The sequence below is a fragment of the Monodelphis domestica genome, chromosome 6 (genome assembly GCF_027887165.1).
Source record: "Monodelphis domestica isolate mMonDom1 chromosome 6, mMonDom1.pri, whole genome shotgun sequence".
NCBI lineage: Eukaryota > Metazoa > Chordata > Mammalia > Didelphimorphia > Didelphidae > Monodelphis > Monodelphis domestica.
Window position 1 is genome coordinate 46,223,062 of NC_077232.1, and position 17,111 is coordinate 46,240,172.

Genomic DNA, 17,111 nt, shown 5'->3' on the forward strand with positions numbered 1-17,111 from the left:
AAAAATGAGGGTTTTAAAAAAAGAGCATAAAAAGTTGAGTTTCTTGGAATGGAATGCCATGGTTTAGGAAATGGTGGCTTTTCTGTTACTGGAAAAGTCAGTGCTTGGCACATAGTAGGCGCTTAATAAATGTTTATTGATTGAATAAATCTACTAGTGTAGACCACAGCCTGTTGAATCATGTGGAGAGAATTCTTTTCAGGTGCAGGTTGCCAGCTCTAAGATTATGGACCTTGCTGTGCTAGATGAGAACAAAGACGGCTTCCATCTGGCATCTCATAGCTAACAAAGGATGCTAGTTGGCCTCCATGACATCTTGAAAGAGCAGGTTATATTCTGAGGCTCCCCCTTTCTACTTAGCACCTTTCTTTATTTTACTTTTGGTGTGTGGGCCGTGGAAGAGGCAGGAACTTGCCAAGGACAAATCCTTATGTTCCCCTTCAAAGTTGATGTGGGGAAATGGTCGGACACACTGGAATTGGCAGATAGAGATAAATATTGGAAGTAGAACCACACAATAGACACGATTGTTGGAAACTGCCTCTGTGGGGCTTTATTTGACTTTATTTGTATTCTCCAGATCTTTCCCAATACCTAAAGAGGGCTTCGTTGGAAGGTGATCCACTGGCCCATCTCCATGCCTTCACAAAGACTATCTCTTGCATTCCCTCTTTATCCACACTGCTCAGAATTCCTTGTGTCTCAGCTCGGGCATCTCATTCTATGTGAAGCATTTCTCTCTCTTCCAAGATCATGGTGCCCTCCCACCCCAAACTGCCTTTTGTGGGGATTACATATTTGTAGATAATTATATTGTTCCCCACAATAGAGTGTAAGTTCCTTGAGGGCAAGGATTACTTTCTTTGATTCCTGGAATTCCAGTATCATTCTTGGCACATAGTAGGTGCTTAATAGTATTGATTGATTGACCATGGATTGGATATGTAATTTAATAGCTGTAGGGGATTCTCAGGAAAGGAAATCGCCTCTGCTAATTTAGGAGAAGCAGGAGAACACAGCAGATAATTAATAAATATTTGTTGATTGATTAATAAGTCAGCTGTAGTGACTGGCCCTGGTGAATAGTAGTGAATGGCCCCTGTGATCCCATTTGTCAGAACTCCCAAGATTCCAATCATGAATCTACTACTTGTTTTGTTCCTTTTATCTTTTTATTTTTTTTCCTTTTTGGTTATTTCCTTTTCTTCCTTCTCCCTTCCTCTACTTCTTATTCAAGAAGCCCCTTGGTCTCTGAACTTTTTGGAGAAGGTTAGTTTAAAATCATGCTTATCTCATCAAGTTGCGGAAAGGCAGTGTAGACGCGCCATTATGCAATCGGTGAGGTCCAGCTTTCCCAGATTCCTTTTAGCTGTCTCAGACAGACCTGCTGTCATGGAACAGTTCTATTCTTGGCTCCAGAAATGATGAAATTGGTTCTAAAGATGGAGGAAAGTTGTAGGCTTGGAGATATAATAACAAGAAAACTTGGTATTTTGTTCTAGGAGCTTCTGCTTGGGGAGAACTTGGCTTTATTTGTATTCTCAAGACCTTTCCCAGGTAGGATACAATAGAAAGAACTCTGCCTTTCAAGTCGGAGGATTTGAGTTCGAATGTTGCTCCTAATGTTTATTACCTATGTGATTTTGGCCACATCATTAGCCCCCAGTTTCCTCATTTATAAAATGAAGGAGTCTCACTAGAGGATCTCTGAATTCACTCCCAACTCTTTGTCTATGATTCTGAAAGTTATTTAAGCATCCCCAGCAATGTAGGGTATATTCTTTTTTTTTGGTTACTCTTCCCACCTTCTCTGCCCCCCATCATCACCCCGAGTTGCCACTGTGAGAGAATGACATAAAAATGTCTACTCTGCTGCTCAGAGGAACATGGGTCAGAAAGTAATGTCTCCCATATTTGATGTTCCCAGACAGCTGACCAAATACCCCTTCTAAAAAAAAAAAAGCATGGAGATCCTTAAATCTCCTCAAGTTATAAGTTACATAAGGAAATGACTTAATGACTGTGAATGAGACACATGGCACCAAATAAAACAATGTTCAGAACAGCTTCTCTCTTATCATCATTCTAGAATATATTTTAGACAATCAGGGTTCTCTTATCATTCTAGAATATATTTTAGACAATCAGGATTCTCTTATTCTAGAATATATTTTAGACAATTGGTGTTCTTTTATCATTCTAGAATATATTTTAGACAATGGGGCTTCTCTTATTCTAGAATATATTTTAGACAATTGTTCTTTTATCATTCTAGAATATATTTTAGACAATCAGGATTCTCTTATCATTCTAGAATATATTTTAGACAATTGGTGTTCTTTTATCATTCTAGAATATATTTTAGACAATTGGGCTTCTCTTATTCTAGAATATATTTTAGACAATTGTTCTTTTATCATTCTAGAATATATTTTAGACAATCAGGATTCTCTTATTCTAGAATATATTTTAGACAATTGTTCTTTTATCATTCTAGAATATATTTTAGACAATCAGGATTCTCTTATTCTAGAATATATTTTAGACAATTGTTCTTTTATCATTCTAGAATATATTTTAGACAGTTGGTGTTCTTTTATCATTCTAGAATATATTTTAGACAATTGGGCTTCTCTTATTCTAGAATATATTTTAGACAATTGTTCTTTTATCATTCTAGAATATATTTTAGACAATCAGGATTCTCTTATTCTAGAATATATTTTAGACAGTTGGTGTTCTTTTATCATTCTAGAATATATTTTAGACAATCAGGATTCTCTTATTCTAGAATATATTTTAGACAGTTGGTGTTCTTTTATCATTCTAGAATATATTTTAGACAATCAGGATTCTCTTATTCTAGAATATATTTTAGACAATTGATCATGGTACAGAAAGGGGAGTCTTGAATGGGATTGAGTTGGTCTAATCTAGAACACCACTGAGATGCTGTGATTCTGCTGGGCTTTGTTATCCATCTGTTTCAGCTTTCCTTCCTCAGAGAACTTTTTGTCCAGGTAGATAATGCTACACTGACCCTAATGGTAAATGATTCCCAGTGCTCCTGATCTAAGGTTATCCAATTCAATATCTTCACTCTTCACTCAGTTATCATCAGAATTCAGGCTTTCATTACTTTCTCCTGGAAGATAGCAGTAGCCTCCCTATGCTTCTGGGAAGATATTCCTGCCTCAAGGCATTCCCTCTTCAATCCAACTTCCAGATAGCTCCCAGAGCGATTTTTTCTTAAGCACAAAGCAGACCATGGCTCATTCTCAATATATAAACTACAATGGCTCCCTATTACCTGTAGGACAAAATATAAGCGCCTCTGTTTATCTTATTTTTTAATAATTCTTACCTTCCATCTTGGAATATTGGCTTCAAGAAAGAAGAGTGGTACAGTTTAGGCAATGGAGGTTAAGTGACTGAGGAAGTGTCCGAGTCTAGATTTGAACCCAGTACCTCTTATCTCACTGAGCCACCCATCTGCCCCCCAATGGGTTGCCTTTTAATACACTGATTATATTTTGAAAAAAATCCAAGATTAGCTTCAGAGTATCAGAGGATATCAGTAGAACGCGTGTCCCCTTAGTTGTTCAGAAGAGATGAGAGGGATAAAAATCAGGTTTAGACCTGACTTTGCCAGGTCTTTGAATTAAATACAGCACTTACCAGAGTCAGGTGACGGAAAAGATCTGCATGTGGGCAAACTTGGCAGCCTGCTGTCTAATGCTATAATCCCTGAATTACAGAAAGGTACATCGGGAAAGGCTCTTAGTGCACCGGAGGAAAATTAATAGGGGAAGAACAAGGAGATATTCTGGCTGCATCTTTCAATGTGTCTTCCTTGAGCCCTGCAGTCACAGAGTTCAACTTTCTTAGGAGGGAGAAACTTCAAAAGCTTTGGATGGGAAGTTCCCAGAGCTCTCAAGTCTGGAGAATTAGGTGAGACACTGCAAAAAAAAAAGAAAGAAATAGCCTTTCTTATGGTACTTGTTTCCACCCTGCAGTTTCCAGACAGAGTCCCCCAAAGGAATTCCCTTCTTTCATGGCAAAGCATTTTGAACCATTTCTTTTTACCCCAAGCAAACTTAGGTTGCGTTTCCTTGTGTACAAATCAGTGTTCCTGTCTAAGCCTGGGAGGATGGGCGGTTTCTTTACCTTGTACTAGGGCAGCCCTAGTTTATTATGATCTGAGTATCCGCTAATGAGGGGCGTGAGAAGCATCATGGTAGCAGGCAAGGAGCTGGCTTGGAGTCATGAAGAGCTGGCTTCAGATGCTGCTTCTCTTAAGTCATGTCAGTTCTCAGGGAGTGCCCTGGGCAGCTCTCCAAGACTAGGAGTTTCAGAATGGATGTTGACCAAATCAATGCTTTCTCATTCATCCATGGGCCGAGGGAGTCTTCTCTAGGAATTTTCTTACACTGATGAAGGTCTTCTCCATCCTCTACAAATGAGGAAATTATCCTAGGCAAATCCAAAGTCCATTATGGTGAAAAAACATGCTTATCATGTCCTAAAAATGCAGTTTAAAAATTTTAAGATACACCAACTTTGAGAACATCTGTATTTGGGGTTGGGATTGTGTCAAGGAAGCTCATCCCCTCCCCCTCCTGAGTAACTTTGCCTGTCTATCAAACATTCCTGACATACCGCAATTGTGCCAGGGTTGCATCGGTGTATGTTCTGTAGGTCAGTAAAAGTTAAGGTTTGGGGCAGAATTAGGAGAGACCAACGAGAAGACTATGAGGAGAAGAGCATGGGAGAAGCATGGGGAGAAGAGACAGAGCAGGAAGATGAGGGGGAATAAGGAAGAAACTGACAGGCTAGGGAGCATGAGGCCAGGCTACTTAGGAATGATTGTCTACCCTTCCTAATAAACTTATAAAATATATATATATATATATATATATATATATATATATATATATATATATATACAATCTGGGTAGTAGAACTATTATTTTATTTTAATTATTACAGGAGCCACAAATGAAAGACTCTTACCAAACTATGTATACCAGTCATTTCCCACAGAGTTTATTTTCTGAAAAACCATTACACAGAGCTTGGGAAAAGCACTCAAGATGTTTCTTTTCAAGGAGGTTATGTCGATACGAACTCGCAAATGTAATACACTGGCAAGATTGACAAAATAATTCCAAGCAAAAGCCAGGCTTAGAAATGGGAAGTCCTGAGTTCAAATCACAATATCTCTCTTGCTCACAGAGTCCTCATTTATCAAATAGGGAAGGAGAATAATAGTTGCCATAGCTATTTCTTGAGGTTGTTGTGAGGCTCAAATGAGGTCATACATGTAACATGTTTTGTAAGTTAACATGGACTAGATAAATATTAAATTTGTTTGTCCCCCAATTACATGTAAAAACAACCCCCCAAAACCTTTATTTTCTATCTTAGAATCAATGCTGTATGCTTACTGGGACAGTATAAAGATAAAAATAAAATTATAGAAAATAAAGTATTTCAGTAAGTTTTTAAATAAAGGCAGAAGAGTGGGAAAGGGTTGGCAATGGGGATTAAGTGACGTCTCCAATATCTCATACACCTAGGAAGTGTCTGAGGCTGGATTTGACCTTCCAACTCCAGGCCTAGATTTCAATCCATTGAGCCACCTACCTGCCCCCTAAAATAATTTTAACATTAGTTGTTGTTGTTGTTTTTTAATCCCTTACCTTCTGTCTTAGAATCAATACTGTGTATTGGCTCCAAGGCAAAAGAGTGGTAAGGGCTAGGCAATGGAGGTTAAGTTACTTCTCCAATATCTCACACTCCTAGGAAGTGTCTGAGGCCAGATCTGAACCCAGGACCTCCTGTCCTAGGCCTGGCTCTCAATCCACTGAGCTACCTAGCTGCCCCCTAGTTGTTGTTGTTGTTGTTGTTGTTGTTGTTGTTGTTGTTGTTGTTGTTGTTGTTGAATTCCAAATTCTCTCCCTTTCTTTCTCCCTCCCTTTCATTCAAGATGGTAAGCAATTTGATAAAGATTTCACATATTCAATGATATAAAACATGTTAGTCATTTATGGAAGAGTTCTTAAAGAAAAAAAAGAGCAAGTGAAATAATATGTTTTGGGCTTCATTCAGACTCCATTTTTCATCATGAGTCTTTGAGATTGTCTTGAATAACTATATGGCTGAAAACAAGTCATTCACACTTAGTCCTCATAATATTACTTTTACTGGGTGCAATGTTTTTCTGGTTCTACTTACTTCACTTTGCGTCAGTTCATATAAGTCTTTTTAGGTTTTTCTGAAAATCTTCCATTTAGCCATTTCTTATAGCACAATAGTATTCCATTACAATCATACCACAATTTGTTCAGCCATCTCCCAATTGATGGGCCATCCCCCAAATTTCCAATTCTTTGTCAGCACAAAAAGCTACCATTATTATTACCACTCATTAATTTATTCTATCCTACTTTGTATTATAGTAATTTGAGTCTCTGTCATGTCTTTCCTACTAGTCTATAACTTCATTTAAAGAATAAATTTTAAAAATTATTTAAATCATATCCATATGGCTGTGTATGGGTCTATATTCTTAGTAGGTGGTCAAAAATGTTTGGTGGATTAAAGTATGGTAGAAAGACCAGTTCTAGCTCTTGCTGGTATTTACTCAACTCATTCTCTTAGGACTTTAGTTAAGAAAAAAGGAAGGAAGGAAGGAAGGAAGGAAGGAAGGAAGGAAGGAAGGAAGGAAGGAAGGAAGGAGGAAAGAAAGAAAGAAAGAAAGAAAGAAAGAAAGAAAGAAAGAAAGAAAGAGAAAAGAAAGAGGGAGGGAGGGAAGGAGGGAGGGAGGAGGGAAGGAAAGAAGAAGGGAGGGAAGGAGGGAGGAGGGAAGGAAGGAAGGAGGGAGGAAGGAAGAAAGGAAGAAAAGAAGGAAGAAAGGAAAAAGGGAGGGAGGAAGAGTGGAAGGAAGGAAGGAAGGAAGGAAGGAAGGAAGGAAGGAAATGAAACCAAAAAATGTTTCAATCTGTACTTCTCTCTTAGAAGTTGATAACATTTTTCCACAAGTCATTTGTAATTATTTTGGATCATTGTATTGATCAGAATACTTAAGGCTTTCACAGTTCATCATCCTTACAATATTGCTATTATTATATACAGTGATTTCTTACTTCTGCTCACTTCACTTTGCATCAGTTCATCTAAATCTTCTTGGGTCTTTTTCAGCCTCATAATTTTTTAGCTAAGGAAATTGAACCCAAAGAAGGAAATGATTTGCCCATGGTCACACAGATTGCAAATAAGTCAAGATTTAAACTCACTCTTCTAGCTTGACATCCAGACTACGTCCCACTGTACTTAAGTTGTGGAATATTGTGTTTAAATAAACAGGGAAAGATTCTCATCTTTGAACCAGTGATTTTGGAATTTGGACACAATCATAGTGAAAGTAGTTCATGAAGGGGAGATCATCTTATGCAAAGCTGGCTGTCAAAATATAAACATTTCCTGGGATGTTTTTGGACTTCTAACTTTTAGTGAGGGGAACCCAATTAAGAAAAAAGAATTGCTTTCTTTAAATAATGAGTATTTATCCCATTAACTAGTGTTATTAATTACCGCCACCGATTAACATTGCCTGTTTTTTTTTCCTATATGTGCTTCTGACTTGCAAGTTCTAATAATTCCATATGCTGAGGAGTTGTTTCTTGGAATGCTAGAAAGAGATTGAGGGAAAAAAATATAAAATTTACATACTACACAATTTACTGTTTTCAAATTTACAAAATAAGTTTATAAATTTACAATTTTTGTCATCCTTCAATTGCTGTTTTTCTTTTCGATCAAGAATCTGGTATGAATAGAGTTTAATTGGAGAGACAGCATCATACAGTGCAAAGATACAAAGTCATTAAAACTGGGCTTAAATTCTACTTCTAATCCTTACTCCCCATGTGATCTTGGGCACTGAGTAGTGAGCGGTTCTCTTTTTAATGATGGTAACATCCTCTTGACTTATGTATCTTATTCTTTTTGTTTTGTTTTGTTTTGTTTTGTTTTGTTTTAAGCCTTACTTTCTATCTTATATTCAGTATCAATATCTAAGAATCATTACTGAGTATCATTTCCAAGGCAGAAGAGTGGTATTTGAGGTTAAGTGACTTGTCCAGGGTGACAAAGCAGGACCTCCTGTCTCTAGGCCTGGCCCTCTGTCCACTGAGCCACCAAGCTGCCCCAAAATATCTTATTTTTGAAAAAAAAATGGCTGCTTAATAAGACACACAAATGAAGTGCTTGATGGAAACTGACATTGTAAATTCCAGAAACCAAGTAGTCTTGGAGGTGGAATGAAAATGGTGGAAACAAGGCAAGTCTGAGTATATGAAGCCTTATTATTATTATTTATAATATCAAGAGATCTCTTTACCAAGAGATCAAGGAAAGCTAGGAATGATCATTTATAAAAGATAGTTTCTTTATTTCCTGATCACTAGATAATCTCATGGAAGTCCCCTGTCAATTACCTGATATAAATATATAATATATGTAGTGTGGGGGGGATTGTCTCCCCCAATAGAATAGAGGTTTGTTGAGGACAAGGAATGATTTATTATTGTCTTTGTCTTCCTAGACTCTCCCCGTGTCTGGCACATAGTAGATAATTAATAGGTTGTTGACTGTTTAGCAGTGATTGTTTCTCAGCCGCAGGCTATTTTTTGGTGGTCCAATGGATCTGGGATGTCACCAGAATGTGGGGTATGCTTTCTAAAGGTGAAGATCCCTTGGAGGCAGCTGGGCAGCTCAGTGGATTGAGAGCCAGGCCTAGAGATGGGAGGTCCTAGGTTCAAATCCAGCCTCAGACACTTCCCAGCTGTGTGACCCTGGTCAAGTCACTTAACCCCCATTGCCTATTAAAAAAAAAAATAAAGGTGAGGATCTCAGATTATCCATAGTGTCTTATCCTATTATATCCTAGGATTCTTATTCATATTCTTCCATAGTCCTTTATAACGGCTCCATTCAATAGGACAAAAGAGCTCCAGAATGTTGGATAGCTCCATCATGTCACAAAAGACTCTGAAAGAATGTGGCTAAGATTCCTATGGAATAAAAAGCCACCGATGGATTGGGATCTGTACCTCAGAAAGGAATAACCATATGGGTGAAATCGCCATTGAACCGAGCACCAAAGGCATTTGTATTTTGAAGATGGAAATAGAGCACTGAGGCTGCCCATCTGCCATCCATCACTGGTGCCAAATGACCAACCAACCTCCTTCTCTGATCATACATTCTCTCGGTGACTTATGCCACTTGCTGACAAACGCAACCATTCAGATAACTGTTCAGTGACCCTCTGATTAACACTAAGTGAGGCATAAAACAGGGCAATCATAAGCTTAAAAATTGCAAAAATAAATGGTGAAATGAATATTCTCATCCCTTCTTCTGTCGCCTTTAATGTCAGTGCTGATGAAACTCACCTACCCTGACCATTTTTATTTTATTCTTTCCATGTTTGTTTTACAAGTCTTGATTTAGAATTCTGAATCGGAGGGTGATCAAGGTTGATTTTATTGGACCCTGCCTAATGCTGTATAGGGCTTCTAGTCCAAAGTGCAAGCTATTAAAATTGATACAGGATGTATGTGCAAGGTAATATCCATCTTCGTAGAATCTGCTTTGAATTGGGAGATTTTCTGTAGAGTGGATTAGATTATACAGTGAATAGGGACTATGAAAAGCAAATAGAATTGTGTATTGATGCCTTCAGAAATATTATTTGATAGCAATAAAATATTCCCCGAAATTCCCTTCAGAGCAGAGAAAATGGAGTTTGTTTGCAGTAATTTTATTTTCTCCAATTTTACTCTCACACTTTCCAATATAAGCCAATTGGAACCTGTGATTTGGTTTTGCTTATTGGCAAAAGTACCATGTAAATTGATCTGTGATGCATTTAGAGAAAATGCTCGGAAAGTTTGGAAATTGAGATGGCTTTTTTCTGATTAGATTTAGAGGGGATTAGGGTTCATTTCTATATTTTAGTCTAATGCAATATTAACCAAATATGTCCTTTTTCAATTTAGTTTTAATCAAGTTCTAGAAGACCATTTCTTTCTAGCCCCAATGGGACACTTAAAGCAGTGACTTTATTTCCATTGTCAACCTTGCTGTTCTGAGTTCCATTGGTTGGAGTTTCAGAACAGTCTGAGCTGCCATCTTAGCATAGATTTTTTTCCCTCCTGAATTCTACAGAAATGGTAGTTATTAAAAAGGAGGTTTATTTTTAAGTCTTTTAAGAAAAACAAAAAAATATAAAGGGCTCTTATAGACCTGCACAGGTCCTATTTCTCTTAAGGAATATGGCTTTTATGCTTTGTATTATTTTTATTTAATTCAATCTCTGCCATGCTTAATGGTTTAAAATGCAGTAGGTCTTCTAATTGCTAAGCAGAATAATTGCCACTTAATTTATAATTATTGCTGGAAGGAACACCTTTTTTCTCCTCCCACTTTTTGTTTAAAGGCTTAGTTGAGGATAAGGGAGGAGCATATCTTTCTCTCTCACACCATAGACCTTGTCAGTCCAGAATTGCCCGTCTGTTAGTGATATTTATTGGGCTCCTATTCCCAGAATTCCATGAAGTTAGGGGTTTAGAGATGTCTTCCTCAGCCTGGATTAATTTGTAATATAAAAGGGAATATATATATGACCAAAAAAGTGGTCCAATTTATAATGTCCTTTTGAACAGGTAGAAAAACTTAATCACATTGTTCTATTTTGTCAGATAATAAACTATATAAAAATAATACTTGAAATATTACACATTAATTTAAATCTTACAAAAGAGAGACTTAGTGCAAAATATAGTAAGCAAACTGAGGCAGCATATTCTAGGCAGCTAGGTCATCTAGTGGATAGAGCACTGGACCTGGAGTCAGGAAGACTCTAGTTCAAGTTTTACCTCAGACATTTACTTGGGCAAATTTTAGGTAAGTCGCTAACCTATCTGCTTCAGTTCCCTTAGGGTAAGTGAGGATAAGTCATCTTCCTGAGTTCAAATTTGACCTCAGACAATTCTAAACTGGATGTCCCTGGGCAAGTCACTTAACCCTGTTTACCTTGGTTTCCTCTTCTGTAAAATGAACTGGAGAAGGAAATGGTAAATCATTCCAGTATGTTTGCCAGGGAAATCCCAAATGGGGTCAGTAAGAGTTGGCCTTGGCTGAAACAAATGAACAACAACAAATGAGGATAATAATAGCAACTGCCTCCCTGGGTTAGGATCAAATGAGATATTTGGAAAGTATTTTGGAAACCTTTAAATGCTATAAAAATTCGAGCTGTTATTATTAATCATAACCACCAGAGACAGAATTATGGTTTGGCAGAATCTTTTTTTTTTAAACTCTTACCTTCTGTTGTAGTATCATTTCTAAGATAGAAGAAGAAAGATAAATCTTCCTTATTTCTCTTTGTTATAGTGGAAAGGGCCAGGCATTTGGAGTTATTTTCCCCAGGTCACACAGCTAGGAAGTGTCAGAATCCAGATTTGAACCCAGATCCTCTTGACTCCAGGCCTGGCTGCTTGGCACATCTTTAACGACACCATAGTTTGGATCCTACTTGACCTTTAGATGGTTGAGACCAAACTGGTTGCAGTGAGTTATGAATGTCTCCGTTCACCATGACCCACTTCCCTAAGCTCTGGCCTCTCTCTAAGACCCCATACAGAAGGAAAATGGTGAAGCAGAAGAATCTACTTTGGGAAATGGAACTGTTCTGGTCTGGCCCAGCCTGTTATGAGTCCATGAAGCAGGAAGGGAAGGTTCTAGAAGTCTGTTGGCACAACAACTTGCAAATAAAACATTTTGTGGGTCAGGAAGAATCTGTATTGAGGTAGTTCTTTAGGGGAAAAAAAACTAGCCGAAAATAATGAAGAGGCTGTCCAATGGTGCCACCTCATTTCTTTTGAAACCCCCAAATCAATGTTAAAATAATGTTATGGTTGAGACACAAATGCCAAAAAGCAAGGAGCTGCCGAGCAAGGTCTGTCCTCCTAAATTGTCCCTGAGTATCATACCACCTATGAGCCTCTCCCTTGGGTCCTACACCTCTTAGGGATGATGTTAGACACCATTGTGACATTGCACTGGAGTGAGCTGAGGATGGGAAGAGGTTGACTTTGGTGGGAGCTTTGGATTTGACCCAGACCTTTGCGGACCAAAGCATCTAATATCTCCTGGTCCTGTGGGACTCTGCCAAGGGATAAGGAAGAAGATGGAGCATCCTAGCTGCAATTTCTTCCTTTTGCAAACCTCACTCAGCACTTCCTTGCTTCTTTTTTCCTGGATTTCTGGCTCAACCATGACATTATTGTAATAGAGTTTTCTGTGTTTAATATTTCTTAGACTTGGTTTCCCATTGCAAGTATGGAAGAAACCCTAATGCATGAGTTTCAGAGGAGAAGGTAGCAGTCTGAACCTACTGGGTGACTCGATCAGCAAGTGTGAGTATGAACGTTAGAGCGGTCAGGTCTTGTGAACACTAAAGGAGCCTGACGGGTATGGAGTGGAAGGTTAGCTCTGGAGCTCCCACCAATGGACCATCTCTGATGGGCTTGCAGCTCTGGCACACCAGGGGGAGAGCTGCTTCCCTGTCTCCAGACTCGACCCAACCAATTCGCTTAGTCCTACTGACCCAGTGAATATTGATCTGGGTTCTTGAGGATCTCCGAGGAGACATATTTTTACGCCATCTCCTGTGGCTCACAGTTTTCCTTCCCCTTGATCATTAGCTAATTTTCTGCTTAAGTCCATTTTTTAAATGGACTTTTGTCTTAGAATCAGTCTAAGAATGGGTTCAAAGGCAGATGATTGGTAAGGGCTAGGCAATGGGGGTGAAGTGACTTTCCCATGGTCATTTGGCTAAGAAGTGTCTGAGGCCACAATCGAACTCAGGATCGTTCCTCTTTCCGTTGAGCTCCTTAAATGTCCCAAGTCCAGTTTATTCTTCTCTGGTTCGGTGGAATTGAACCACAAAGAGATTCTCAAGAATCTAAGCATCTTCGATGATCTTGTCCTAGCCAGGACTCTTCATTTTAAAATGAAAAATAAAGAACTCATTTTTCTATAGTGTGCTAAGATTCATGAAACACTTCCCTCATGACAACCCTATGAGATATATATGTGCATATATGTATACATTTGCAGATATTTTTATCTCCGTTATATAGACAAAGAAACCCAGAAGAGATAGATGACTCGGCTGTGAGAGCACAGATCTCTGTTGATGCCAAGTCCATATTGCCTCTCAGTTAGAATAATAAAAGCTCCAGTGGCAATAATGGCAAGCATTTACATAGCACTTTATAATTTTAAATTATTATTAGTTAAAACATTATAGTATTTATATCATCCCATTGGATCCTCACAACAACCCTAGGAGGTAGGGGCTATTATTATCCCTATTTTCTAGAGGAAGTAATGGAGGTAGACAATGATTATGTAGTTTGTCCAGGCTGGATTTGAACTCAGGTCTTCCTGACTCTAAATCCATTGTGATACCCACCTAGTGTTTCCCCACTTTGTTTCCAGGGATCCGAACCACAATGGTAATAGCTCACTATATTAATCATGCAGGCGATGAGAGAAAAACAACAACAAAAATGATCATGGTCTCAAGATTTTACCGACTGTAGGTGTCCCATTTGGAGAGCTGGGTTTTGGTCTCAGTATATTTGATACGAGTAAGAATAAATCCCAGTAGGGGATGATTCTGCTGCATTTTCTGTATGATATATTTCTACACCATGAATAATGCTTCCCCAGAAGAGCGGACACAGGCAGAAGAGCCCAAGGGTTAGGGATCCCACCTTTGAGCTCCCTAGTCCCATGTAAGACATTTCTCAGTCTTCCTCGCGTGGACAATTGTCTCTTGTGGCATTTTATTGGTGTCTGGGGAGGGAGTCGTTAGCCCTAAGTGCGAGCTTACCGACCCACTTAGTTTCCTTGGTTCCTTTTCCCATTTTATGATTGAAGGAGGAGGGGAAATCTCAAAGTCCGTCACCCTAATAAAAGTGGAAGGCTTCCTCCTATCCGAAGTGCCCAAACGGAATTTTCCTTCCATTCCCTCATGTTTGCATTTGGAGCTTTTTGTTCCTGTATGGTGAATATTGGACTCCAGGGTTTCAATCTTTGTTTTTGCAGAAATGAATTGGGGGTTGGCGACCACTTACTCATGTGTGTGAGCTGTACTTGGGAGATTGCCCATTACAGGTGTGGGCAGGAGAGTCTGCGTGCTGTAATTCCCAGCATCTGGGAGTTGTGGTCAAGTGGTGCCTGATTCTTCATGACCCTATTTGGAGTTTTCTGGGCAGAAATACCAAAGTGGTTTGCCATTTCTTTCTCTAGCTTATTGGACAGATGAGGAAACTGAGGCAGAGTTCAGTGACTTGTCCAGGGTCACACAGCTGGCTTGTCATTTCTTTCTCCAGTTCATTTGACAGATGAGGAAACTGAGGCAGAGTTCAACAACTTGTCCAGGGTCACACAGCTGGTTTATCATTTCCTTCTCTAGCTCATTGGACAGATGAGGAAACTGAGGCAGAGTTCAGTGACTTGTCCAAGGTCACACAGCTGGCTTGTCATTTCTTTCTCCAGTTCATTTGACAAATGAGGAAACTGAGGCGGAGTTCAACAACTTGTCCAGGGTCACACAGCTGGTTTATCATTTCCTTCTCTAGCTCATTGGACAGATGAGGAAACTGAGGCAGAGTTCAGTGACTTGTCCAAGGTCACACAGCTGGCTTGCCATTTCCTTCTCCAGCTCATTGGACAGATGAGGAAACTGAGGTTAACAAGGTTGCATGACTTGACCAGGGTCATACAACTACTAAGGATCTGAAGCCAGATTTGTACTCAGGTCTTCCTAAGGGTCACCCACAAACAAGAAAAACCATCATTCAGATGGCTCATTTTCTCATGTTGCATCAAAAAATGGGAAGTGAAAAGAGAAGGCTCATCTGTCCATAAATGCCCATCGGAACAGCGGGCTTCCAGAAGCTACCCCATCACTTTTGGCTCCTTGGGGTTAATCTCCCTCTGAAACAAGATAGGGTGCTAGATTTGGAGTCAAGGAACCTGGGTTTGAATTTTAACCCTGTTTCTTATTTTTTGTGTATAGTTGGGGAACCCCAGCTAAGACACTTCCCCTTCACAAGCATTTACAAAGAACCTTCTAAAAATGTTCCAGGCACTGTACAAGACCTCAGGGATTCCAATACAAGAAAAATCACCCAGCCTCTGTCCTCAAGGAGCTTATATTCCAGTAGGCAGGAGCCCCTCTTACTCTCTGTTTCCCAGGGTTCTTGGCAATGTTCAAAAGCATAAAGACTTTTGCAAATCTTGAAGTGGTAGCCATTATTATCCTCTCCTTTTATTTTCCTTCTAACCTGCTTCTTTGGCCACAGACTCCCTCTCTTTTCATGAGGCTGCCTCAGTGACTTTTTCCTTAAGGAAGAAGAGTTTAATCTTGTCTAAGCATTACAATGTAAAGGCAATATCTAAGCAGTTAATTTAAATGAACAAGGGAAGGCACTAGACCCCAGGTTGTAAGATCAATGATTTAGAGACAGAAACAACTGTCTAATTCAGTAAAATTCTTCATTTTTCATTTAGGGAGATTGAGGTCCTGAGAGTGGAGGTGACTGGCCCAAACCACACACCTACTACATTGTAGAGTTTAGATTTGAATCCACATTCTGTGACTTCAATCTTGCTCCCTTTTCCAGCAGCCTCGGGACATCTGGATTCCAATTTGGTTCTAATACTTCCTCTGGTTTGTTCCTTGGAGGACACAGCCAAGTAGTGCCATTCAGATATGTAAACATTTCACAACAAAGACTTTCTTCTTCTTTTTTCTTTTCCAGTACAAAGAATATAACATTTGGAGACAGAGGATCAGGGCTCAAATGATGGTTACTACCAGTGTGGCCTTGATCAAATGATCCAGCTTCTTTGGACCTTGATTTCATTATCTCTAAAAAATCAGGGTAAGGGTAAGAATGGGGATTTAGAGTCAGAGGACCCAAGTTCAGATTTGAGTCATAATTTGTATGACTTGGTGTCATTTAACTTTTATAGTCCCCAAGTGTAAAATGGCAGAGAAGGTTGAACTAAATGCCTTTGAAGGTGTCTTCTCATATTAAGTCTGTGATCCTGTGATGTTCCTCCTAGGGTAGCCAAGTGGTACAGTGCTGGACCACGAGGTAGGGCAAAACTCATCTCCCTGAGTTCAAATCCAACCCCAATCACTTACTGGTTTTGTGAGCCTGGACAAATCACTTAACTCTATTTGCTTTGGTTTCTTCATCTGTAAAATGAACTGGAGAAGTAAATGGCAAACCATTGAGTATCTTCACCAAGAAAACCTCAAGAAGACACAACTGAAATGTGTAAACAACAAATACCAACGTTGTCCCTTCTAGTTCTGATTATGAGATCTTAGGAAATTAAATGTGATCAGCATATAATCTACTTAAAGCTCTCAACAAATTTCTCTAGAACAGATTCCGTCCCATTGGTCTCTGTTGAAAGGAAGGCTAGCAATGGACCAGAGAAGGCATCCAGGAGAATATGCCTCGTGAATTTGGTCTGGAAAGGTTGGTCTTACTACAAGAACTGTAACCTAAATGCAATCTCTAAGCCGTTCATTTAAGTGAACAAACCCCTATCGAGTGTGTGCTTTCTGAAGAACATTGCTTGGGGTTCTGGGTCTGTGCCACGAGGAAGATCTTACCAGCTTAAGACCTGTGTTGATTATCCCTTTCCAGACCAGAAATCTGGTTATAATGCTCTTAGGTTGTTTCTTTTGGCTCAATGGCCACCTTTTGCACCGCCTTTCTGCATTTTGAAGACCGAGCTTATGTTATTTTATTTTTCAGATAGTTTTGTTGCTGAACAGCAAAAGAAGTCTGCAGCATTAACAGCCAGTTCCCATCTATGGACCAACAGCTGATTTCTTGGGTGGGGAGAGGTTCAGAGTTGGGAGCACAACTGGAGTATTGTTTTGTCTAGGTTTATGGATGTTATCCCAATCCTTCTTTTGCTGTTGCTGGTAAAATGCATCT

At 39.2% G+C, this 17,111-nt stretch overlaps 1 protein-coding gene across 2 annotated transcripts in view; it reads left to right on the plus strand.

Annotated features, from left to right (window-relative positions):
• The window catches only part of LOC100030965 (metallophosphoesterase MPPED2), a 115,445-nt gene extending 102,769 nt beyond the window's left edge, over window positions 1-12,676 (plus strand). Inside the window, exon 4 of one of the 2 annotated variants that reach the window (XM_056801986.1) lies at window positions 12,394-12,675. In XM_056801986.1, the coding sequence (XP_056657964.1) occupies window positions 12,394-12,437 (44 nt within the window). In that variant the 3' untranslated portion in view covers window positions 12,438-12,675. Of the gene's footprint in view, window positions 1-12,393 lie in introns of both variants that reach the window. The other variant, XM_056801987.1, reaches the window with a different exon arrangement.
• The last annotated feature ends 4,435 nt before the right edge of the window (window positions 12,677-17,111 follow it).